The sequence below is a fragment of the Podarcis liolepis genome (assembly GCF_965112155.1).
Source record: "Podarcis liolepis genome assembly, chromosome: 12".
NCBI lineage: Eukaryota > Metazoa > Chordata > Lepidosauria > Squamata > Lacertidae > Podarcis > Podarcis liolepis.
In genome coordinates, this window is record NC_139563.1 from 10256422 (window position 1) to 10282929 (window position 26508).

A 26508-nucleotide genomic window follows, 5' to 3' on the forward strand; every position below is an offset into this window, starting at 1 on the left:
AGCCTCAGCTTCATGATCTGTCCTTCCAGTGAGCACTCAGGGATGATTTCCTTCAGAATGGAGAGGTTTGATCTTCTTGCAGTCCATGGGACTCTCAAGAGTCTCCTCCAGCACCATAATTCAAAAGCATCAATTCTTCGGCGATCAGCCTTCTTTATGGTCCAGCTCTCACTTCCATACATCACTACTGGGAAAACCATGGCTTTAACTATACGGACCTTTGTTGGCAAGGTGATGTCTCTGCTTTTTAAGATGCTGTCTAGGCTTGTCATCGCCTTTCTCCCAAGGAGCAGGCGTCTTTTAATTTCGTGACTGCTGTCACCATCTGCAGTGATCATGGAGCCCAAGAAAGTGAAATCTCTCACTGCCTCCATTTCTTCCCCTTCTATTTGCCAGGAGGTGATGGGCCCAGTGGCCATGATCTTTGTTTTTTTGATGTTGAGCTTCAGACCACATTTTGCGCTCTCCTCTTTCACCCTCATTAAAAGGTTCTTTAATTCCTCCTCACTTTCTGCCATCAAGGTTGTGTCATCTGCATATCTGAGGTTGTTGATATTTCTTCCGGCGATCTTAATTCCGGCTTGAGATTCATCCAGCCCAGCCTTTCGCATGATGAATTCTGCATATAAGTTAAATAAGCAGGGAGACAATATACAGCCTTGCCGTACTCCTTTCCCAATTTTGAACCAATCAGTTGTTCCATATCCAGTTCTAACTGTATCTTCTTGTCCCACATAGAGATTTCTCAGGAGACAGATGAGGTGATCAGGCACTCCCATTTCTTTAAGAACTTGCCATAGTTTGCTGTGGTCGACACAGTCAAAGGCTTTTGCATAGTCAATGAAGCAGAAGTAGATGTCTTTCTGGAACTCTCTAGCTCATCCAGCGCATGTTTGCAATTTGGTCTCTGGTTCCTCTGCTCCTTCGAAATCCAGCTTGCACTTCTGGGAGTTCTCGGTCCACATACTGCTTAAGCCTGCCTTGTAGAATTTTAAGCATAACCTTGCTAGCGTGTGAAATGAGGGCAATTGTGCGGTAGTTGGAGCATTCTTTGGCACTGCCCTTCTTTGGGATTGGGATGTAGACTGATCTTCTCCAATCCTCTGGCCACTGCTGAGTTTTCCAAATTTGCTGGCATATTGAGTGTAGCACCTTAACAGCATCATCTTTTAAAATTTTAAATAGTTCAGCTGGAATATCATCACTTCCACTGGCCTTGTTATTAGCAGTGCTTTCTAAGGACCATTTGACTTCACTCTCCAGGATGTCTGGCTCAAGGTCAGCAACCACACTAGCTGGGGTATACGAGACATCCATTTCTTTCTGGTATAGTTCCTCTGTGTATTCTTGCCACCTCTTCTTGATGTCTTCTGTTTAGTCGTTTCCGACTCTTCATGACCCCATGGACCAGAGCACGCCAGGCACTCCTGTCTTCCACTGCCTCCTGCAGTTTGGTCAGACTCATGTTTGTAGCTTCGAGAACACTGTCCAACCATCTCGTCCTCTGTCGTTCCCTTCTCCTTGTGACCTCAATCTTTCCCAACATCAGGGGCTTTTCCAGGGAGTCTTCTCTTCTCATGAGGTGGCCAAAGTATTGGAGCCTCAGCTTCAGGATCTGTCCTTCCAGTGAGCACTCAGGGCTGATTTCCTACAGAATGGATAAGTTTGATCTTCTTGCAGTCCATGGGACTCTCAAGAGTCTCCTCCAGCACCATAATTCAAAAGCATCCATTCTTCGGCGATCAGCCTTCTTTATGGTCCAGCTCTCACTTCCATACATCACTACTGGGAAAACCATAGCTTTAACTATACGGACCTTTGTTGGCAAGGTGATGTCTTCTTTTTAAGATGCTGTCTAGGTTTGCCATCACCTTTCTCCCAAGGAGCAGGCGTCTTTTAATTTATATTATGTAAAATACCAAAGATGAATCAGTTATGCGAAGTATGCAGTGTGGTTTACACTGGTCTCATAATTCAGATTTTAAATTGCAGGCCAAGATGTGTCTTCCTTCTGGTGCTGGACACGCACATTTCAGTTCATAATTGAGAAACGTTGAAGTGCAATGTTTGGGAAATCTTTATTCCTCACCCTCCACCATGTGTTGGGTTGCTCCCTGGGTCGCCCTGACCCCCATTAAAGTTTAGAGAGTGGAAGCACACAGTCTCCTTTCTGTTCTTCCATCGCAGGGCTGTAATTGCTTGACCTTGTTACACTCTTTTCAAAATACAGTATTAATCGCTTGCTTCCAGGGCAAAAGCCGCACCAGCATTTGACCCATGTGGGTTCTGCTCTTGAGTCAGACCGCATATTCCTCCGGTGCCTGTGAACAATATTCTGTGTTATGCGAAAGGGAAAATCGCAAAGGCTTTGTAAACGAAGGGCTTCCCTTCTATTCCAAATACATTGTCCCATACCTTGATATGAGGACTGCTAATTCTAGGGTGACAAGATGCAAAAGAAGTTAGGGCTTCTGGACCTTTAAAAGCTGTGCAGAACATGTCCTGAAATACAGCACAGCAATTTCCCCCTATAAAATTGAGCAGTAACCATTCATTTATATGGGAGAAAGTAAACGACTACATCAGGGATATTTGGGTGTGAGGGTCAACAAACCTCCCCTCTAGCAGCCTGCTACACATTGAGACTCAATCCTGATTTGATCTGCATGGACCCATGCAATATCTTGTTTCTCTTGGTCACGCTAGAGCATGACGGGATGTTAGGAAGGTAAGGGGGGGCTTTTTCATTTTTAGACAGACAAGACAGAATTAGAGCAGAAATGTAATTTTTTTTGCAAACGTGTAAACTTTGCAGATGAATTATATCTATTTATAGAAAGGACTTTAGCTGTCCCTTTACCTACTGTGACTAAGGGCTTGTCCACACTTCTGCTCGTCCCCTAGAAAGCACAGGTCCGAATGGTTTCCCCCTTGCCCTGCAGCTTTCCCAGGGAAACCCCACTGCTTAGTTCTGAGTGGGAGCAAATGGCAATTTGTGGAGAACCCAATTGCTGTTCGCTCTGATTGAGTGCTAAAGAGTGGTTTTCCGTGGGGGGAAGCAGTGAGGTGAGGATGTGTAGATAAATTCTAGGAGCAATTGCTATGTTCATGGCTGTACCCAGTCCCCCTTTTAGAGCCATCAAAGCCAGTGGTCATTGCCAAAACTTGTGGCTATGAGTTCCATACACTAAGCAAGCACTGGGTGAAGAAGTAACCCTCTTTCCACGAAGTGAAACCTCCAGAGTTTTATACGGCTTTGCTAAGCTGCAGGCTCATGCACGGTCAAACTTATCTTTACTTATCTTAAGGACTAGAGGCTTGCTTAGATTTTTAGAATGAAAAGCGCAGGTTCTTGTGATGCTGAATATTGGGCCCCGGTTCCAGTGTTTCAGCTTATCCTGGCATGATTGCAGAACAACACACGCACACAGCCATAGCTCTAGGAAAGCGCCTTAGAAAGAAAGTTGGGAAGCAGCCAGGAAGCCCAAGGCAACGTCTGAGATAAGGAGAGAAAAGTCGGAGTATATTACATCACCTTGGACACCTCATTAAGCAAAGTGAATTCATCTCCAGACACATCCTGCTTAGCCGAGGAGAGGAAGCTCTAGCAGATGAATAAGCACATTCTGGGACACAAGCGAGCACAAGAGACTCAAAACAATTGTCATCCCATTTGTAAGCTTGTTTGCTTCTGTTCTGCTTGCGAAGATGCTAGCTAGTGCTGTGTTAAGGTTCGGTTTTAAAGTTCCCCACCCCCAGTTCCTTGCAAATTCCTTTTTTAAAAGAATGTTTTAGAGAGAGCCAGTGGTTTTGTAAGTTGCACTTAGACCATGGAGATCTCGATTTCAATTCCCCCCAGTCAGCTGAAAGCTTACCTTATCCTTTGACCGCTAATTGCCTCTCAACTTTACCTGCCTCACACAGTTGTTATGAAGATAAAATGTGGGGTGGGATGTACATTGCCCTGCGGGAATAGGCCTAAGAGATGATGAAACAACTTTACAAAGCAATCTACAAAATTTAACGGTGCATAGATTTTAGTACCGTAGGCTGAAAGTGGGCAGGATGGGGGTTAGTAGCGAATTGCCCACCAAATGGCAGGACTGTGTGTTGTAGCTTTGTTTTAAAGATGGGCTGCAGCGGAGCTTCAGTTGCTGTTTCTTCTTATCTGCTGACACCTTTTGCTTGCTTTCTTCCATTTTGTAGTTGCGTCCTCTAGGGTTGTCCCTCTTTTTGTGGCAGGGTTCCTGTGCCTTCAAAAAGTGTACAACTGGGACTATAGCTTGACAGTTCCAATTTTCCCTATCGCTGTATCTGTATTCTTTGAAATGTCACCGTTGGATGGATCCATAGGCTGCTGCTGCCACACCAGCCCTCAACTCTGCATTGAAAGAGCCTTTTCCGTGCTGCTTTTTCGAGGAAGAGGGAGTATTCTTCTTCCCAGGTGAAAGGCCACAGGTTTTCCATGACTATTATCTCCCCCTCCCTCGACTTTCTGGTGGTCCATCTTCTGCTTGTGTCAAGTAAAGAGATTCAGGAAGAGGGATAACATTATTTCAGAAAGTTGCCACAGCAATTTACAAACCTTTTTGGAAGCCTTACTTCGTTTTTACAACAGCAGTATTAAGCAGGCTACTACAGTTAAAAGTATAAGGGACGCGGGTGGCGCTGTGAGTTAAACCACAGAGCCTAGGACTTGCCGATCAGAAGGTCAGCGGTTCAAATCCCTGCGACTGGGTGAGCTCCCATTGCTCAGTTCCTGCTCCTGCCAACCTAGCAGTTTGAAAGCACGTCAAAGTGCAAGTAGATAAATAGGTACCGCTCCGGCGGAAAGGTAAACGGCGTTTCTGTGCACTGCTCTGGTTCGCCAGTCATGCTGGCCACATGACCTGGAAGCTGTACGCTGGCTCCCTCAGCCAATAAAGCGAGATGAGCACCGCAACCCCAGAGTCGGTCATGACTGGACCTAATGGTCAGGGGTCCCTTTACCTTTACCTTTACAGTTGAAAGTATAGTGGTACCTCGGGTTACAGACACTTCAGGTTACAGACAATTCAGGTTACAGACTCCGCTAAGCCAGAAATAGTACCTCAGGTTAAGAACTTTGCTTCAGGATGAGAATGAAATTGATGGCAGCAGTGCAGCAGCAGCGGAAGGCCCCATTAGCTAAAGTGGTACCTCAGGTTAAGAACAGTTTCAGGTTAAGAACAGACCTCCGGAACGAATTAAGTTCTTAACCCGAGGTACCACTGTAATGAACTGGGTTGAGGAACTGAAGCTGAGGTAGATAGCTGACTGCTGTTGGATTCTCAGAGAATGCTTTCAAATAGGTGTGGATTCATTAAATTTATTGTGAGGGATTTTTGCAGCTCAGGGTGGATAGGGGAGTCTGTTCCTCCGAAAGCATCCTATTCCAAAGTCTCCTTGCTCTCTTTCTGTACCCAGGAAGATCTTAACGTTGAAGGGTCTTTTCATCAAGTGAGACCCTCTGTGCATTCTGAGGTGCCACAGTTCTGTGAGAGGACTGTATCAATTGATTTCTGTGTCTAGAACAGCTTTGCAGCAGAGGAAAGATACAAACCCGAGACCTTATATGTCGGAGCACAACTTTCTATCCACAGGATCACACTGGCACCAATCTATTTCTTGTCAGTACGAATGACATCAAATTAGAACAGCCGTAAAGCCCAACTGGGAGAAAGTGAAGGGGAAAGTTTCTGAAAACCAGATGGATACAAAATTAAAAGCGAGCCCTTTCCTCTCTCCTTTCATTCTCAAGGAATTCCCAAGACGAATGTGTTTAATTAGAAAAAAAAAATCCTCGCTGTGGCTGGCATTCTTATTTAGATTTATTTATTTCCAGGTGAAATAAAATCTGTTTCAGTTGTAATGTAATAAAAATACTTTCCATTTACTTGCTCGCTGAATATTGGCATATATATTGCCTCAGTAATACAGTGGTACCTCAGGTTACATATGCTTCAGGTTACATACGCTTCAGGTTACAGACTCGGCTAACCTAGAAATAGTGCTTCAGGTTAAGAACTTTGCTTCAGGATGAGAACAGAAATCGTGCTCTGGTGGCGCGGCAGCAGCAGGAGGCCCCATTAGCTAAAGTGGTGCTTCAGGTTAAGAACAGTTTCAGGTTAAGAACGGACCTCCGGAACGAATTAAGTACTTAACCCGAGGTACCACTGTATTGGTCTCATCTGCTCAATCCACCTGAGCCTGTCTTCACATGCAGAGGAAGTCCCTAACTCACTGAGGGTTTGAGACCCATTGGCTCCCTTCACCTGCTTTGGTGGCCCATTGAAGCCATTCCAGGGATGTGGCTGCTGTCACATGCTGACATATTGACTTGCCCATGTAATTCAGAAGCCCGCCGCGCTGCATATTGACCATTAGCTGTCCTGATCATGAAGTCTACGCTTGCTCACTTCCCGTTCTTTGAGGTCACATCAGCGTTTCGTTGTTTTGACTTCGGTTCTCAAAAGTTCTACAGCCACGGTGCCCATTTAAATTCAAGTCTTGGCCTTTTGCTTCGTAGCTTAACCCCATGTCTGTCATTTCCAAAATAGGCAGGGGAAAACCTTGCTGTGGAATCCAGAGGCTCTCTGAAGTGGAGGACCGAGAGAGCCATCTCCTTATTGGGGCTGGAGATGGCTGTGGTCCATGCTTCTCTGCATTTATAAAATGTTTACAAAGTGAAGGAATTTGTTATTGATTTCCAAATAGCATTCTGAGAAAGAGGACACTATGTTCTGGAGGTAACACAGCGTGAACCAAAGCAGTGGGGTTTAATGTTAGCTATCCCCTAAAGCAGAGCTCAGATACATTTCACAATGAAAAATAAACCAGTTTCCTCTCTTGAGAGTGGCTGCCCACTGTTTCTTCTTAGCCCTACGCTATCTTCAAGCGAAAAGCAGTGATTGCATTGCTTTAAGATAGTTGCATTTAAGCAGCTTGGTTAAGACATTTGCAGGGCTATGTTGCAGGAATAGGGGAGGAATTTACTTGCTTTGTGTTTTATTTGATCCACCCACCCCCCAAAAGATATGCAAACTAAAACTCAGCTATCCTTTGAAATTTGCATTTCTCCGAATTTTGCAATGCAGTTGTCCAGCTAGAAAAGTGTACAGACACATGCATATTAGAGGGAAACATGGAATGAAATGCACATACTAATGGGGGAATGTGCAGTTTTTCACTAGTAGTACATGAATATCAGTGAGATTGAATGCAAAAATGTGTGTCTTAGAAGAAATGCATCCTTTTTGCCATATGTGGTAAAAAGTTAAATAATGGATGCCCAAATGTATGTTTTGGGTTTAAAGGTGGCCCCTGCATTTGAAAATGTTGAAGACCACTGTTGTAGTCCACAGCCCAACAAGAAAATAGCGTCATAATCTCTGGTTAAAATGTAGTCCTCTGAGAGTTCATGAGCAACATCCATGATTATGATTGAGTTGTTGTTGTTTTGTTGTATTTGGCTTACTAATCACTCACAACTTACACCCTTGATGTGGATTGCGCTATGAATCACGGTGTCCACCATTAATTCTGGTATGTGCTAATATCCCCAGTCAGTAATGTACAGCTATGAAGGCATACTGATATAAGATGTTAAAACCCTGAACAGGATTCTGTGTGCTAGAAGAGGCTGTGCCCCCGATTCAGTGAAAGTTAATTGTATCTCATTGAAATCAACGGGAGACTGTTAATCATAATGGGAGTGCAAGTTCAGTTTTAATTTTATTTATTTATCATTTGCATTTATAATTTGCCTCAAAAAACAAATTATCTAGACATCATGGGGAGACCCTTAAAAAATAAGCTTAAAAATGCATCAAGCAAAAAGGAACCTACAAACACCAGTATAATATTTTTTTTTTAATTAAAGAGCTAAAATCACTATCAAATACAGGAGCTAAAAACTGCTAACCTTACCACAGAGTCTTAAAAACAAGATATTTAAAAATTAGGGAGTTTTAGAATTCCATGGGTGTTTAAGTTGGTATCAGGATTGAAGGCATCCTAAAACCTCCTAGCTATTTTGCTTTCCCTGGTCCCTGGGAATCTAGACTCAAATTATCTAGACACAAATTATCCAGACGCAAATTAGTATAGCCAAGATGACTAAGTTTAAAGTTTGATAAAAGCTTTATTGAGGACACACACACACAGCCTTGCACAAGCAGTCAGAGGTGGCAGATAAAAGGTTTCTCATACTTCAAAAGACAGTCTTCTACTAGTAAAGGCGACCTGTCAGCCTGGGATCTCGCATGCTCCAGAAGATAGCCCCAAAGATCACAGTCCAAGCCCAAGACAATCCCTCCAAACTTATCTCTCCATTCCTTTTTTACGCAGCTGCTTCATAGTCCAGCTCTGAACTTGTCTTCCCCTGATTGGCTCTCCCCCTTCCCCCTTTCTCCTTAATGTTGGGCTTGATGGGTACCCCAAGCATTTGTCATTTGCACACCACAGATGTCATCCACACGTTCTGCCCCTGAGTCAAAAGTTCCAAACAGTCCCTAGATGTGTATTTTGATTCTTTCCATTTCTGTCTTTGTTTGTGTCATGTTGTAAATGCCCATGTGTAGCATGCCTTTTCAAATGAACTCTAGATCTCACTTTCCTTGTTTGGCTTGTTCCACACGAGAAAATATCCCCCTTTTTCTTTTACCCTTCAACAGTGCAGATGGACTCCCATTTGGATGTTCTTGCCCTAGTCTCACTCCATCCTAACTGCAGGCTTACCTTAGTTGGTCTCTAAGGTGCTACTGGGCAATTTCTTAATTTATTATGCAGGCTTACCTATTATGGAACACCTAGCTTCTTCCTATGAACTAACCTTCCTGCCTCCCCATTTTCTACCTTTATCAGCCTAAGCTTGTGATGCCATGCAATTGATACAAATTTGTTATGTATTGATTTCTCCCACATAAGCCTTGTGGCTCAGGTGAATTCTTTAGGGAATATGTGGACCCTGCTGGATCCAACCAGAGGGCAACCTTTTCCCAGTCAAGGGCCACGTTCTATAAGGTTCAATCTGCCAGGGGCCTCATGCAGATTTTGGGTGGCGCTGAAGCTAAGCAGTGCTTTCTGCCACCACCCATCCCCATCTCTGCCCAGCAGGCTTGTGAGAGAAGAACAGAGATCTTGTCAGAGGTCAGTGCAGAAGGCTTTTGAAATTAGGCCACAGACTGCATAGAAAAACAGGCTAAGATGTGTGTTTTTTCCTGTGGGAGATGAAGGTGGGGTCTAGTGAAACAGCTGCTGGCACAGTTGTGGCCCAGAGGGACTGCGAGTTGTTGACTAAGGGAATTTACAAACAGCGGGGAGTGCAGGATGGTAAGTAGAGGAGACAGAACTCATTTTTAAATCAGCAGCAAGATATGCCTGTTTGTACACTGAATCCTTTGCTCCTTTCAGGGTCGCCAGTTACCCTTTATTTCAGGGTATATGTTGACCACTCTCTCTGAAGGGTATGGAATGAAGTAGCTTATCAAACTTGCTAGACAGGAATTGGCATTGGCTGTGCAGGTGTGTTGAGCAGGTGGGCACACCTTTGCATGTCCCGAATTGCACCTGCTTTCTCCCTCCTTGGACATTTCCTGCTCTTCAGGGTGTATGCCCTGTCACAGATTGAATATGTGGGAAGCCACCATATTAACATACCCATAAAAGTGCTGTGTTCTAGACGATGGGTAGACAAACTAAGGCCTGGGGGCTGGATCCGGCCCAATCACCTTCTAAATCCGGCCCATGGACGGTCCAGGAATCAGCGTGTTTTTACATGAGTAGAATGTGTCCTTTTATTTAAAATGCATCTCTGGGTTATTTGTGGGGCATAGGAATTCATTCATTTTTTTCTTCAAAATATAGTCTGCCCCCCCCAAGGTCTGAGAGACAGTGGCCTGCCCCCCACTGAAAAAGTTTGCTGACCCCTGTTCTAGACAGTCATGCCCCCATCAAAGGAAATGGGCACCTTGTGTTCTAGAATTCTTATTCAGGCTTCTTGAGCCTGTGAACCACCCAGACAGAATGCGGACTGATAGCCAGATCCAAAAATCGACTTGCCACATGGAAGTGCTTCACATGGAAGGACACTTCACAGCATGCACATCCTATCCCCAGACCTCTCCTTTGACTCAGATTTGGAGAAGGTAAGAAACAACAAGCATCTCTTTGAAGTGCTGGGAGACACCTGATGTTTCTTATCTTAATGTCTTAGCCAAGGGCAGTGAAGCAACATGGCTGATGAGGGACCGTCGCTACTGTGGTTCCCCTTTAGTGACGCCACCTTCCACTGCAGTTTCTCAACATACACCTGAGTGGTGCTATATCAACTCTGGAACCCTGTGGGCAGTTATAGTGGTGACCACCCTGCCTGCACCCTCGCAACTCCTCTTTGGTAAACCCACCCACTCGCTTTCCCCTCTGGTGGGAATACATGGGAGGGGTGGGAGAGGCTGCCTGGCCACAGAGCGGACAACTGCTCAAGCTGAAGGTCCACTCAACCACCAGAGGTTTCTATGCCAGTGGCCTCCTCAAAGCTGCAGCCTGCCCTGGCCACAGCACAAGACCAAATGCTTCTCCCAAGCCCTCTATCAATATCACAGATGTACTTAAGACCTTTGCACTGGGATTTGGAGAAGGTCTGCAAGGGCAGGAGTCTCTCTGTGCAAAGGAGAGAAGTGTCTGCCCCAAGCACTTCACACATGATGGGGAACTCAGAGGAGGAGAAGTACCGTATTTTTCACCCTATTGGGCGCACCGGCCCATAGGGCGCACTTTTTTTGGGGGGGATAAAGGAACCCCCCCCCCGAGCCCCAAAGAGCAAAGAAGCAATGACAGCAAGCGGGATGGATCCCGCTAGCTGTCCTGGCTTCGTTTTTAGCCTTGGGTCTGGGAGTGAAGGCAAGGTTGTGCAACCTCAACATTGCTCCCGGAACGGGTCCTGTAATTGGTGGCAGTCACATAACAGGTAACTAGTAGGCAAGCTTTTTATGGCTGTTGTTAGCCATGCTGGGCTCTCTAGGAAGGAGGGCAGGATACTGGAATAAAACGGCAGCAATATTTGTGAATCTCTGCCAAAAACAAGGGGGTCCACTCCTTGTTGCTTGCCTGAGATAGTGGCATGTGGGCTGTGGTTTACTGTTGTGGTTAGGCGCTGTCCTATTCTCAAATCCTTTTCCTTCTACTTCCTGGCTTTTCTTTCTGCTCAGCTATAAGGCTCACCGCCGGCTGCTTGAAGTTGTGAACTCTCCATCATTCCAGCATCAGCAGCATAGGATGTCAAAAGCATGGGATTATGACTTCAGCACGGGATAAAGGAGGAAGTGGGCTGGGAGGGATGGAATAAGCCTCTTAGCCCAGCACAAATAGCTGAAATAACCCAAAAGGGAACAATATAGCAGATAACTGGTCATGTAAATTGCTTTTGGGAGGAGTGCGTCCTTTTATAAACTTTACTCTGGGTTTGACAATATTACAAAAGACCTAGGAAATATACCCCTGTTACAAGGAATGATTCTCTGTTGGTACAGAGGAGATGGATTAGATAGCAGAGTCTCTGGCTTCCTCTTGCAGCTGTAAGATTGCTGATTCAATGAAATTGCCTTTCAGTGCTATCTCCGTTTGCAGCCTCTTTGGCTTCAGCATTTCAGGAATGAATTGATTCAGTGTTTCGCCATTCCAGAAATTAGAGAGCCATAGTAGTGTTCTCACAAGGACCTTGTCTAGCATATTTGCCAGGACTGTGTCTACGTTTGTACCCAAACATGCTCAAGTTCTGCAACATGGAAGCCAGAATTCCGCACTGCAGAATGTCCAGGTTCTGGGATTGGAATAAATTATGCAAATGACTATCTGTCTGCTGGAATCTGATCTGTTTGTGCTGGGCATAGGCAAAGCACAGGTGGCCCTGCTGGTTGAAGCTATCCCAGTCCCACTATCAATTTTAGTAAACAAGGCCAGATACTCAATATGTTGACATAAAGGCTAGAAGGTTTTGCTTGCCATCCACTTTCTGGCTATCAGTTCTACTGGCCCAAGTGCAAAGTAGCTGTAGCTCAGTGACAGATCAATCCTAGTATCTGTATCTAAAGCAGGGATAGGCAAGGAGGTGCCCTCTAGCCATTTTTGGACTCCCAACTCGCATCAGCCCCAGCCAACATGGTCAGTGGCAAAGGGTGATGGGAGTCAGAGTCCAACAGCATCTAGAGGTCGCTGCCTGGAGCTACAGGACCATGCAGCAGGTGATGGGGAAGACTTCCATCTCAAATAGAGGAGACAGTAGTAGGGACATAACCTGACCTGGTCCTTAGGCAGCTGCAGAGAGCCTGCTAGTGTTTGCTCAGGGTTGGGTCCACACACACACACGGCTCAATCTTTATCTTTGAATTTCCCACAAAGCTTCGAAGAAATATACACATACAACACATTTAGAGCAATCAACCCCTCATGCCACCAGAGCATGGATGCCTGTGCCCAGGCTGTCTCTGTCCAGGAGAGACTGCAGTCAGCTTGCCAGCCTAAGCAGGTGAAAGGCCCTTCTTGCCACAGGGGTTAACTAACCTTACAATAATACAGCTGAATTCTGTGCCCCCAAGCAACAAACGCCTTCCTTTGGGGCAGGAGTTGTTAGCCTTTGGCCCTTCGAATGTTATTGTACTGCAGCTCCCATTGTCCTCGACCATTTGCCCAGAGGAGTTGATGTCCCACAGTCCTGCTTTAAGAGAGCACTGCAACCTCATCTAGTATCAGTGGAGCAAAGTCTCTCTGATCAGAAGAACCGCAGAGCCCCTCTCTTCTCAGGACTGAGTTTTCTTTATTTTTACCAGCTCACAGCCATCCCTTTGAGATGCCGCCTTGAGTCCCCCAGGCTGATGCTAGAAAGGTAGAGTGTAAACATTTCAATAAATCAACAAATAATAAAACACGCCTTCAGATTTTGAGGGCACATGCCGAGCTCTTTAAAAAACATGTTGCTGCGTTTCACTCTCGCCCCGTGAGTCTCCCTGAGCCAGGAAAATCCATTTTCTTGATGACACGCCTCTCAAACCTACAAGAGGATTTTCTGCCTTGAGCAACCCCAAGCAAGGTGTTGAGTGAATGCTGTCAACACTCGGTATAACCTCTATGATTTCTGAGAGACAGGGGCCTCTTGGCAGGAAGGGGAGGGGGAACAGGAGAGTGGATTTATGCATTGTTTGGTGTTGTAGTCGAGAGAGAGCCTTTGTTTGAATGTAGATTTACGTTCTCTGCCGGCAAACTGCAGTAAAGGAAATGGGGAGCAAAAAATAAAATGCACGGCGATGGAAGGGTGTGGATTCAGATTTGAAATGCATGGTTGTACAAATAATGGTAGTAACCACAGCAACAGAGAGGTTGCATCTGCTCTGATTTGACAATGTAATTCAGGTGACAGGGCTTCTCCCCCTGCAAACTCAGGTTGTTGAACAACGCCGGGTTCAAATCGCAAATGGGAAAGTGTGATGCCTTGTTATCGTGGTGGACATTGATGGACAGGAGCAACTCTGGGTATCTCCTGTTTGTGCATTTCTTCCTGAGAGATGTCAAAGGAGCCTGGAAGGGAGAAGTGGCTTAATAGCTTGCCTTTTCTTCCATCCTGGAACTCAAGGCAACATAGAGGTCTCCCATCCAAGTACTGACCAGAACCAGACCTGCTTAGCTTTTGGTAGGCATAGGTGCCTTCAGACTGCACCATGGAATCAGTCATCCTCGGACACAACTTTGGCCAGGCTTTACTCACCTGGTGCTTTCCAGATGTTTTGCACTACCGTTCCCATCAGCCGCAGCCCACCAGCACAGCTGATGAGAGTAGTGGTCCCAAACATCTGGAGGATACTGGGTTGGTGACCGCTGGCCTATTAATTGTGGCCATCCAGAAACCTTCCGGGAAATTAAATCCATTTACTCTGGGTTGATTCCAAAGTAGACCTGTGCACATCCACCTGCTGCTGGTTGTTGCTATGTCAGTAGCACCATGTGCCAATCCATTTCACAAGAACAGCAGCGTCCAAACTGCACGGAAGGTAGCGCAGGATCTGAGCGCAGGAGCTAATTCATCACGAGGCATCCCTGTATTGGAAACACAGATGCAAGCGCGCCCTGGGTATTGTTAAAGATCGTTCACATTAAGAGCAGCAGAAGAGACAATATAAGCGAAGAGATAGCAAGCAAATGGGCATTGCATATAAAATGGTTTGATCTGTCTAAACACTAGACTTCATGACTCCGAGGCAGGCTGTTCAGAAAAAGAAAAAAAAAGCAGCGGCAAACAATGATAACTGATGTTTACTTTATTCTGGTTAAAAGCATGGACTTCTTTTTTTTTTTTTTATAAAATTTTTATTGGTTTTACAAAATTTTTAAGAAAAACAGACAAACACTAAAAATGACAAACATACACGTATAGTTTCAAACATATTTTCATAAACCTCTTTTCTTGGACTTCCCCATACCCCCCCTCTCTGCATCCCAATGTCCAAAATTCAACTAGCAACTTCCAATTGTTACTTTCCAATCTTTATCATCTTAGTCCTCTTTTATAGTCTAACCTTGTATCCCTGTACCCTTTTGCTTCTGAAAACCACAACATTTTAGCATTCATTAAGTTTATAGTAGTCCTTAAGATAACTTTTAAATTTTTTCCACTCTTCTTCCACCGTCTCTAAAAGCATGGACTTCTAAGTATGCTGCATCTGTGTGTGTGTGTGTGTGTGTGTGCTTGCGTGCACGTGTGTGTGTTGTAAAAGGTCTATAAGAGAACGCAAATAGCCTATGATAAATGATACCTAGAATGAAAAAGTACTCTCTATGCAAGAGTGCAGGTGTGCCGGGATAAAGTTACGCAGCTATGAAAAAGGGAACACTTAAAAGACTTAAATAAGGAACATGGTGGAAAGAGATTTAGAGGTCCTCTGTACCTAACTAGGTACCTGGGTGAAGGGGGTCACCTGCTTAAAATTGGGTGCAGATGAACTGAGTGGTTGCCTCCAGCTAGATAAATGAATAGCTCTAAAAGGCTGCTGGGAGCCATAAGTGACCTTGAAGTCTGCTGTCCATGCTCACAGCAGCATTTAGTGTAAGCATGAGAAACCTGTGGCCCACCAGATGTCGTTGGTTTTGGACATTATTGCAGTCAAACCAACAATTCATGTTTTGCCAGATAGGCACATGAAGGGGCTGAGGCTTACAGAGTTCTCCTGTAAAATTTGCTAGAGAGAACTCTGTGAGATCACTTCCTTTGCCTTGGCAGGAAGCTGTAACACTCCATACATACATCCTTCCTTGGTAGCCTCGTCTTTCTTCATTATGCTTCCAAGCTGACCACATTTGCATATCTTTTTGAACTTAGATTTTGCATTTTCACAACTTAGATAGTCGTTATAAACCTGCCTCCATGTTTGCTGCTGTAACTGCTGCTTCAAGACTTAGATTATGGAAGTAAACATTGCTTTCATTTCTTCCCAAAACAATATGTGTGTGATGGTTGATTTTAAAGGGGAGAAAAGGGGCAATACCAGGAAAACCCACTCCGCATTAAAGCATCCTGGATTATTGTTTGTAGAAGGTTAAATCAACCTTTGCTTCCAAGTTTAAGCAATACTGTAATAACTAATCCTCTCCTAGGGTCTAAATCCATCCCTTGGATTCCAGCTACCACTAGCATGGCTAGTGGTCAGAGATTATGAGAGCTCTAGGGTAGATGCACACCATACATTTAAAGCACACCAAGCACACATTTAAAACACATGACTTCCCCCCAAAGAATCCTGAGAACTGTAGTTTGTTCAGGGTGCTGTAAATTATAGCTCTGTGGGAAGAAAACTACTGTTACCAGGATTCTTTGGGGGAAGTGATGTGCTTTCAGTGTGCATTCAATGTGCTTTAAATGTATGGGGCGAATCTGCCCCTAGGGAAAGATCTGGATGGCTGCAGCCAGTGATTACTGCCTTATCCTTCAGGTTTGTTATGAGACAAAGATCTCTGAGAAAAAGTAACACCAATTTCCCTACCAAAATTGACAGGACTGTCACTGTCACCCTGTTCTCACCTTTAAAAAAGCCTGAGCAGACCAGGGAAGTTAACAATGTTGTTGTTGTTTAGTCGTGTCCGACGCTTCGTGACCCCATGGACAAGAGCACACCAGGCACTCCTGTCTTCCACTGCCTCCCGCAGTTTGGTCAAACTCATGCTGGTAGCTTCGAGAACACTGTCCAACCATCTCGCCCTCTGTCGTCCCCTTCTCCTTGTGCCCTCCATCTTTCCCAACATCAGGGTCTTTTCCAGGGAGTCTTCTCTTCTCATGGCCAAAGTACTGGAGCCTCAGCTTCACGATCTGTCCTTCCAGTGAGCACTCACTCACTTCCAGTTAGCAATAGGTTCTGGTAATTGCTATCAGTGGATGTAGTACTGTGATTGAGGCATTTTGGAATATGAACGCATGTACCACAAAAGGGTCCTCTCTCAAAAGTTGCGGAACTTTTTTTTTTTTTTTTTAAGCTTTACCCGTTGGTGAACTTTCAATGTAGAAAGTTTGGGGGTTCCTGGCTTTTCTTCAGAGATGATTGAAATTCAAGTATAACCGCCTTCTCTCCCTCCTCTGTAAGAAAGAGGCGACTTCATTTGCTTCTCCCCCCCCCCCATGCCATAAAGCTGCGGTGCCTCCTCTGTTCCTTCTCCTTACAGAATGCGCTTGGCATGGCAGAACCTGAAAATGTGGGAACTTGAATTCCTGGGGTGGAACGGAGCCAGTCACTTGTGTTGTGTTCCACATTATGCATGTATTAGGTGGCTGCTCACTCTTGTACCCGCAATGCCATCCCTGCTGTGAAGCCATTCTACACCGAACATGAAATTTACAGGGATTGAAAAGGTCACTTTACTATTGTGAAATTAGCTTTTTCCGTGCCCCCCTTTTGGATTATGCTTCGGCCCCATTCATTGAATTCAAGCAGCTGTCTGTTCAGTTCTGAGGTCGACGGAGGTTATTTCGGCCGGACAATGGGATATGTGCCATTGATGCCAAAATGCATTCATGCTAATTATGGTGATTACGGTGAGTGCCTGATGGATTAATAATGACAGGATACTTCAGATCGAGTGGTAGCGGTGTAATTAAGGTCGTGCTGGCTTGCAGGAGTTCTTAGGCACGGATTTTCGTAATTAAACCGAAAGAGACCAAGAAATGCCAGGAACAGCAGTCTTCTGTTCTACAGGCATGGAATGCCACATGGAATTTGGTATTCAGACACCTAAGGATCTCTGCTTTTGTAGACTTCACGGTTCAGGGAATACCTGCAAAATATATTGCCCATACCTTAAGGTAAAGGTAAAGATACCCCTGCCCGTACGGGCCAGTCTTGACAGACTCTAGGGTTGTGCGCTCATCTCACTCTAGAGGCCGGGAGCCAGCGCTGTCCGCAGACACTTCTGGGTCACGTGGCCAGCGTGACAAGCTGCATCTGGCGAGCCAGCACAGCACATGGAACGCCGTTTACCTTCCCGCTAGTAAGCGGTCCCTATTTATCTACTTGCACCTGGGGGTGCTTTCGAACTGCTAGGTTGGCAGGCGCTGGGACCGAGCAGCGGGAGCGCACCCCGTCGCGGGGATTCGAACCGCCGACCATGCGATCGGCAAGTCCTAGGCACTGAGGTTGGTTCCCCAGATTATGAATCTACCGCTCTTAACCACTACAGCCAGTGTGGTGTAGTGGTTAAGAGCGGTAGTCTCATAATCTGGGGAACCGGGTTCGCATCTCCGCTCCTCCACATGCAGCTGCTGGGTGACCTTGGGCCAGTCACACTTCTTTGAAGTCTCTCAGCCTCACTCACCTCACAGAGTGTTTGTTGTGGGGGAGGAAGGGAAAGGAGAATGTTAGCCACTTTGAGACTCCTTAAAGGGAGTGAAAGGCGGGATATCAAATCCAAACTCCTCTTCTTCTTCTTCTTCTACACCACACTGGCTCTCAAAGCAATTTACAGCCAGATTACACCTATTCTGGAAGAAGTGCCCTGGGCCACCCCTGGCAATTCCAGGTGCTGATGTTTAAAGTCCTAAATATGCTTTGATATCCCAGTCCAGCCCTCACGGAATTCCCCTCCAGGTGGAGACCTTCTTAAGCACCACAGTTGCTTGCTTCCACATGACCCAAGGCAAAAGGAAATGACTCTTTCTGGCAATCTCTCAATTAGCAGACACACAGAACAGTGGCTTGCAACAAATTAGGCACAGCTGACATAAAGAAGATAATTGTGGTATACTTTTAAACCCATATTTTTCTGCCACTGGAACATAGAGAAGTGCCTTGGTCCATCAAGCCCGCTATCATTGACACTGACTGTTAGCAGCTCTTTGGGATTTTAGATGGGAAATTTTCTACAGCCCTCAATAGGTGCTCTGAATAGATAAGTAAATGCTCTCCATAGATATCCTTTTAGCATAATCCAGTGTGTGCCTGCTCAGAATAAAGTCAAATTGTATTCAGTGGAACTATTAGCCAGGGGAAAGGTGTATAGCAGGGGTTCCCAAAATGGCTGGTGGACCACAAGTGGTCTATGAGCTTCATTCAGGTGGATTTTTGGTAGAAGACAGGAGATGGCATTGCATATTCATAGTTGTTTTTAATTGTGTTTTTATTGCTACTTTTATTTCTTATATTGTATTTTATTGTCCTACAGTATGAATTCTGCAGGATTTCATATTTTGTGGGCACCTTGACTCCCCTAAGTTCCTGGGTGCCAGATCCTCCCCTAAGTTCCTAGAGTTTAATCAATGTTTGGAGTATTAAAATGGGCTGCCAGATGCTTAGCAAGGTGTTAAAATACAGGCCAAACCAGCTTCTGGTTCAGGAAATCACCAGGGAGAAGAGCCATTATGGAGAACAAAAGGCAAGGCGATGAGCCATTAAGAAGGCAAAGTCTATGCCAGTTGGCAAAGGGTAGGCCCCATCCCCTCAGCTCTGGGTTAGTTGGCAGGACAAATGCCAGAGCTGGAAGGAGAGTAATTGTTTAGGATTGCAGTTTGCAGGGATGTGAGCTGAGAGAGAAAAAGTGGCAGTCTGCAAAACGCAGCAAGCTGGAGCAGAGAGTCAGGGAGCCATGGCAGATTTCCATTTGGATCCAAGGCCACAGCCATGGGAGAAGCAAGGCCCTCTTGGAGTGTTAATGCTGTGAGACCCTCCATCAGAGGTTCAGGTTATAAATGTGTGTAAATAAACCATATATTGGAGATTGCAGTGGCTTGCAGCAATATATAGGAAATAAAAGAAGCAATAGAAATGCAATTAAATGCCATACAACATGAGGCACAGTGCAATGCAATTGCTACAACAGGCAGAAAAATCATTAAGTGGTCCATCAAGACCTTCAGAAATTTTCCATGGTTTCTGCAGGGGGTGGGGTGAAGTATAGGATTGCAGCATTGCAGCATTTTGCTTTCCTGCAACTTTGTCTTCTGCCGTTTGGGTCTCTCTGGAGAGTCAGCTTTCATCCCTTGCCAATTTTCATCTGAATTTTCTTCGAGCAGTTGGTTGGAAGGCTGAATCAAGAGCCTGAATCAGAAGCTGATACCCTCTTTTCCTCCAGCCAATGGCGAGTGGAAGTTTAAGGTGGCGTTTCTGCCGGCTAGTTGAGAAGGAAGTTAGGGCCACCTCTGACAGCTTGGACAAGGGGGTGGAGCAAATCTGATGGTCTCCCTTCCCCAATCTCTAGTTAGACCCATGGCTAATCCGATCACTTCTATGGAAGGAAGTAATGAAACTTCAGCTAGGGACACAGTTGAGGAATGTGTGGCTGGTGGTGGTGGAATTCCCCAGATCCAGTGACTTCAGTGTTAGGGGAAAATGTCTTCCTAGCTATGGTCTGCTTTGATGCTATAATAGGGGAGATGGGCTCTGCTTCTCAAGATGCGTGAAAAGAACAAGGGGAAATTCTGGAGGTCCCTCCCATCTAGACTCTCTTCATCTAAGACCTTTACATTGAAAATCCAGTAGATCCAAAATAACTCATTCCAGATAACTGCACATGCATTCATGTCGTGAGATATAAATATAACAGAAACAAAATGCATCTTGCCCGCCTTCCCCTTGCTCTTTTCTTTTAAATCACCTAATTTTGTAGGCGCTTCTATTAATTCTGCAAATTAAGAATGAGCACAGTGCGAAAGGAGGAATATTATTGCAGTGGTCGAAGGCATTCTCTCGCCATATGTCAGGGTTCCCCTTAAAGTAGGTCATTCAATTCCCAAAATGAATGAAGCTTGGGCAGGTTTTCCCTTCTCCTGTGTGAGCAAATAAGTGTGGGTGAGGTGTGTATGTATTCTGTGTGCTGTGATAAAATCTGGGCTTGCAGCATGGAGGGTGGGCTCAGGAAGCCTGTCCCAAGCTGTTGTTGGACTACAACTCCCATCATCCCTTGTAATCAGGATTAGTGGTCAAGGGTGATGGGAATTTTAGTCCAACAACACCCAGAGGCCCAGGTCTAAGAAACACAGTGTCTACCACTTGAGCTATGGCCATTTCCCAAACAAAATGGCTGACACCCCTTCCTTTCCTTTCAGGTGTTGAACCTGTTCCTTGCCTTGCTGTTGAGCTCCTTCAGTGCCGATAACCTTTCTGCTCCGGATGAAGACGGGGAGATGAACAACCTGCAGCTCGCCTTTGCGCGCATCAACAGGGGGCTCAATTACGCCAAACGCGCCATGTGGGATTTCTGTTGCAGCGTCCTCAGGCAGCCGAAGGCGACGGCTGAAAAAAAAGCCATGATGAAGCTTGCGGCTCAGAACCCAGCCGTCGTCCACAACTGCGTCAACAACCACACGGGCATGGAGTTTGGCAAGGAAGAGGACCACCACAAGGAGAACCACACTGGTGGTGACGGGGTTGAGGGAAACCGGGAGAAGCAGCAGGTGGACCACAACGATGACTTCATGACCAACCCAAACTTGTCCATCTGTGTCCCCATTGCTCCGGGAGAGTCTGACATTGAGGATGATGAGCAGAGCACATTTACGGAAACGGACCAGGTAAGCTGCTCATCCTTCAGTAATTCTTTGATGTGGTGAACAACTTTGGGGGGCCTGGAGGCAGTGTGGTAGACATTGCTATTGTAGCACATGCTATGTGGCTCCCCACGCTGTGGGGTGGAGGTTTTCTCTTGTCTTCTTAGCCCTGTTGCTAGAAGTGGTGCAGCACTGGCGGAAGAGGCTGCAATTTGATCCTTAATCTATGGTAGCCTCACAAACCCAGGCCTACGCCACAAGTGGCACCCAACTGCAGGTTGGACATCCATGGGTACGGCCATAGCATCTCCCTTGGCTTGGCTTGGTATTATAGTATATTTGAAGTATATTTGAAGATGTAGCTGGATATAATTTTTAAGGCCAACTCCTCTTTGTATATTACTGGGCTTGTGCCTCCTGGTCGCAACAGGGATGTTTGTCTTTATTGAAATGGAGCTGAATAATGTGTTGGAGCTTTTTGGTATGCAGAGAGTTCAGTGTATGGCTTGTGAATTTGGCTAAAGAGCAGACTTTGCATGTTTCAGTTGCACACACAGAGAGATGCTTGTAGAGTAAGAAAATAATGGTGTTTATTATAGGAAACACATAACTCGGATAGAAAAAGTTTCTTGTTTTAAGCTAGCTAGCTAATTTGGAGAAGGGAGAGGCAGCTACGCTTCTTCCTTTGTTTCTAGAGGATAGAGCCAAGGTCCAAGAGAGAGGTGTGGGGAGGAGGAGGTTGCAAACTGGATGAAACCTAAGATGTATCAGTCTAACTGTAAAGACATAGGGAGGTCAGCAAAGAGACCGAAGGTCTAGGAATCTGGAGGTCCCTTACGCTATCTGTTTTAATTCCATGAAAACTCCTCTCAGCAAGCTTCCAACATTTTCTGTGGCCTACAAGGACATATCACTACACCCCTGGCTTAATTTTAGCTGTCATTCCCTCTCCCTAGGGAATCATGAGAACTGTAGTTCTGTGAGGGATCTAGGGATCCCAAGCAGAAAATTCTCAGTATCCGCATGAAACTACAATACCTAGGATTCTTTAGATAAAGCCATGACAGTAAAAAGCACACAAAACTGGTGCAGCTTTGTAGAATAGATGTTTTCTAAACGTCATTTCTGCCTTCGTTGTGGTTTCCTTCAAAGCCTTGGCAAAGTAGAGATGGGCTTTTATTCAGGCTTTGGAGTTTCGAGTGGGGAGAATGTCATAGTGTGACTCAGTTTCTTATACCCTGTGAATGCTTTTATGTTTGAAAGTGATTACTATAAAAATGGCTGTCGATAATTCAAGTTATAAAATGGAAGAGAGCCTCTTTGTAAGAAGGTTGTAAAGTTTCTTGGTTCGATCAGCCGCGCCAAGGCCTCAGTATTGTGTATCTCTTTCTGAGGAATCCCAGAGACTGAAATGTTACTTCAGGATGATGTGTAGGGAAAGGGGGCAGCAGGTTTCACAGGAAGACAAGGCAGTAAATGAGTTCCTTATCTTGTCTCCATTTTTGACATTTTAATGTGCTTTTGATGTCTTTGGGGCAGTTGAATAGGGTTTTTATCTTGTGCAATGAAGTGGGTGTTTTCATGGCATTCCCATTTTTCATACAGAGGTTGTGTGTGTGTGTGTGTGTGTGTGTGAGAGAGAGAGAGAGAGAGAGAGAGAGACTGAATGTGTGTGAAACATTGCCAGTTGTGAGCGTGTAAAAGACTGAGGAGAGGACACCGGAAGACTCCCTTGTCTAACACTTTCTCTCAGGCCTTAGGGAAAAGTTGTGGAAAATTTTGAATTGATCAACGACCGAAAGGGCTAGCAGCATTTGGTCTGCTCACAAACTCCTGTCGGAACCAAAACTCTCTGGTCAAGACCTGTTTCCTCCAGAAACTTTTATGGAGCCCTCTGCATATTGTGCCTTCTTCACACCTTTGCTTCTGTTAGGAAGCGTCTGGCTGTGCCGCATAATAGAGGGAAGCAAAACTTCTGTTCCATTTCCCCCACACTTCCCCATTTCCCATCAAATTTCCTTCCTCTTCTACAGCAGCCGCCAACCTGCAACCCTATGCATAGGGGAAAGTGGATGAGGGGGTACAACAGAATGATGAGATGGAAGAGGGGTTCTCACTGAGAAGCCTGTGGGGCCTGGAATCAATGTGCAGGTCATCAGCTGCCTCGCCCAAGGATTTTCAATTCTTTTGTTTTCCTTTTTTAAATTCTTCATATTTGGGGGTCATCTCCATCAGGACCTTTGCGTACTGCAGGGAAGAGAGCACCTTAGGGTCCTTGCACAGTTTTCACATGGCAGTGACCCAACAGATCTAACTAGGTGCCCTGTATGAACTACAGTGGTACCTCGGGTTACATACGCTTCAGGTTACATACGCTTCAGGTTACAGACTCTGCTAACCCAGAAATAGTGCTTCAGGTTAAGAACTTTGCTTCAGGATGAGAACAGAAATCTTGCTCCGGCAGCGCAGCAGCAGCAGGAGGCCCCATTAGCTAAAGTGGTGCTTCAGGTTAAGAACAGTTTCAGGTTAAGAACGGACCTCCGGAACAAATTAAGTACTTAACCCGAGGTACCACTGTATTGACATTAGGCAGGTCCCCTTGCTATATTGTTTTAGACACCAGCTGAAAACTTTAAAAAACAAACCAGCAAACCTATCCCAGCATATAATTTAGTTACTATTTTCTGTCTGTCTGTCTCTGTGAATTGTTTTGAGGGTTTAGGCTGTGTTTTATCTTCAATGTTGTCCTGTGCATCAGTTAGAAATCTCTGTAAGCAGGTAATAAATCTTTCCAGAAAAATAAATGATAAACTGAGAGTGCCAAACAAACACCAGAAAGTCACAAATGATGCTTGGCTTCTGTTCCGTTTATGATCCTTTCCAGCACGGAGCCTCCGCTGAACTTGTCCATCTGGGTCCCATTGCAGGGAACCTCTGATGAATCCAAGGGAGCACGGTTTGAAGACTGCTATCCTAAATTCTACAGTAATGGATTACCATAAATTATGCAGCTTTTGGGCTTGATTTCTTACAGCTTGCAATCCACACAGAGGCCCTTGATCAAATCCTTTATCTGGGTTCAAACTGGAGTCCATTTCCTCCTCCACCCAGTCTTTGTGAAGAACATTCCAAAAGCTGTGCATATCTAATTATTATTCCTCTTGAAGGACTTATTCCATCTGGAGGAATAATTAAGCAAATGTGCATAATTTAGACCTAGACTCACAAAGATAGACAGGACAATACTGATGTTTTCACTGCTGCACCAGTGGGGTTTTTGTTGACCTTATTTCTCCATCCCTTAAGCAAATGTTGCTGCGACCTTACAAGTCCTCATCTGAGTGGTTCCTCGCCATTTTCACACTGCGCCTCCAAATATTTAGTTAGTGGTGGCTGCTTGATGATGTCGCAGATGCAGTGTGCAATCAGGTTCATTGAAGAATGAGATCAGTTGGGTTGATATCTTTCCTAAGCATGTAGAGTCCGCCTGATAGAAAAGCCTTGCAAATACCGTATTTTGCGCCCCATAGGACGCACCGGCCCATAAGGCACACCTAGTTTTTTGGGGGGAAATAAAGAAAAATATTTTTATTTTCCCCCCCCCGGCGCAGGGCTGGGGCGGGGGAAGCCCGAGCTTCCCCCGACCCCAGCCCCCCGAAAAGGCTGCTCTGCGCAAGCCGTGGGAGCCCTCCCCCGGCTTGCGTGGAGCTACCCGAAGCCCCAGTGCGACAGCTGAGCACGCCAGGGCTTGGGGATAAGAGGAAGCTCCGCACAAGCTGCGGGAGCCCTCCCCCGGCTTGCGTGGAGCTATCCGAAGCCCCAGCGCGACTGTTGAGCGCGCCGGGGCTTCGGGATAAGAGGCAACTCCGCGCAAGCCGCGGGAGACCTCCCCCGGCTTGCGCAGAGCTTCCTGAAGCCTGGAGAGCGAGAGGGGTCGGTGCGCACCAACCCCTCTCGCTCTCCAGGCTTCAGTGAAAGCCTGCATTCGCCCCATAGGACGCACACACATTTCCCATTCATTTTTGGAGGGAGAAAAGTGCGTCCTATAGGGCGAAAAATACGGTAAGTTTGGAAATGTTTCCAGCCCTGGAAATATTTTACTTGAATACTTGACTACCCACACCTGTATTAACCACTTTTGACCTAGAACTTGCCGTCTCACGTAAGTGGTTTTTAACAGTCTCCGTCCACAGAATGTCCTCCCACGAGGACAGCATTGCTGGATCAGTACAAAGGTCCGGCTTGTTCACTATAGGAGCAACTGCAACTGGGTAGGGGGCCAGCTTTGCATGCAAAAAGCTCTTGATTCATTGAATTGTAGAGTTGGAAGGTCATCTATTCTAAGCCCTGCAGTGTAGGAATATTTTGCCCAACATGGGGCTTGAACCCACAATCCTGAGATTAAGCGTCTCATGCTTTACTGACTGAGCTATCCCAGGTCCACAGCATCCGTCTCCACCATCTCCAGGTAGAGCTGTGGGGGGGGGGACCCTGTCTGAAGCTCAGGAGGACCACTATCCATCATCTGATAATCCCCTACTGTTGATGATTTCTTCCCTTTCTAACATCCACCACCACTACCTCCTTTCCCTCAGAATAGCTACTGCAGGAGACCCTTTGTCAAGGGAAGCCCAGTGGCTTTGCAAGGGATGGTTGTGTTCGCCTTATCTAACTAATATTCCTGATCAGACAGAATCCACATGCCTGAGGAGCTGGCTTGCATGTCAACTATCTTCTTTTAAACACTTCTTTTTTTAAGTTGGTTCTGGGAGTTGGAGCATGTTGTCTGGGTAAAGAAAGCTCATTAAACTTTAATTAGTTTAATGCTAATCAAATGTCCAGTGCGCTTCCGATGCCACAATGTCCCATTACAGCAGAGCTTTTCGCACAGCGGCTCAAGAAGGGTTGGAGAGTCAGCATCTTTTCAATAAAGGAATCTTGGAGCAAGCGGTTTGGAACTCAAATAAAAGGTTTATTTATACAAAACAAAAAACCCTGGTGAAGAATCACACATTTCAGCAAACATGCCCCAAAAGAAAGAGGAAGGGGGGAAGGGGAGGGGCAAACACAGGAGTGAGTTGACTATTTATACAAACTCACATTCCTGGAAGCCTAACGACCTTCAGCTGCTCAGTGACTAGAGCGTCTTGATTAGAGCTTCTTAACCCTTTAATACCAACACCCCCTCTCGCTCGTAACACTGAGCCGTATCAACCTTAATTCAAATTTAAACCTGAACAGAAAGATTTATGAGATTGCGGACTCAAAGCTTTTGTAAAACCGTCTGCGAGATTTTCTTGGCTTGGACAATACTTTAGTTCAATTAAACCTTGTTTTACACTTTGGCATACATTTTGATAACGGATATCCAAGTGTTTTGTGTGTGCCTTGAATTGACCTGATTTAGCTAGTTTAATACAAGGTTGATTGTCTTCCCACACTCTGATAGGTAGGGAACATTCTCCAAACAATTCTTG

At 45.5% G+C, this 26508-nt stretch overlaps 1 protein-coding gene across 8 annotated transcripts in view; it reads left to right on the plus strand.

Moving 5' to 3' along the window:
- LOC310689209 (sodium channel protein type 5 subunit alpha-like) overlaps positions 1–26508 on the plus strand; it is a 308343-nt gene that overhangs the window by 190998 nt on the left and 90837 nt on the right. For all 8 annotated transcript variants that reach the window (XM_083466571.1, XM_083466570.1, XM_083466572.1 and 5 more), the window contains one exon: positions 20591–21055. In XM_083466571.1, coding sequence (XP_083322697.1) covers positions 20591–21055 — 465 coding nt within the window. The remainder of the gene's footprint in view (positions 1–20590; positions 21056–26508) is intronic.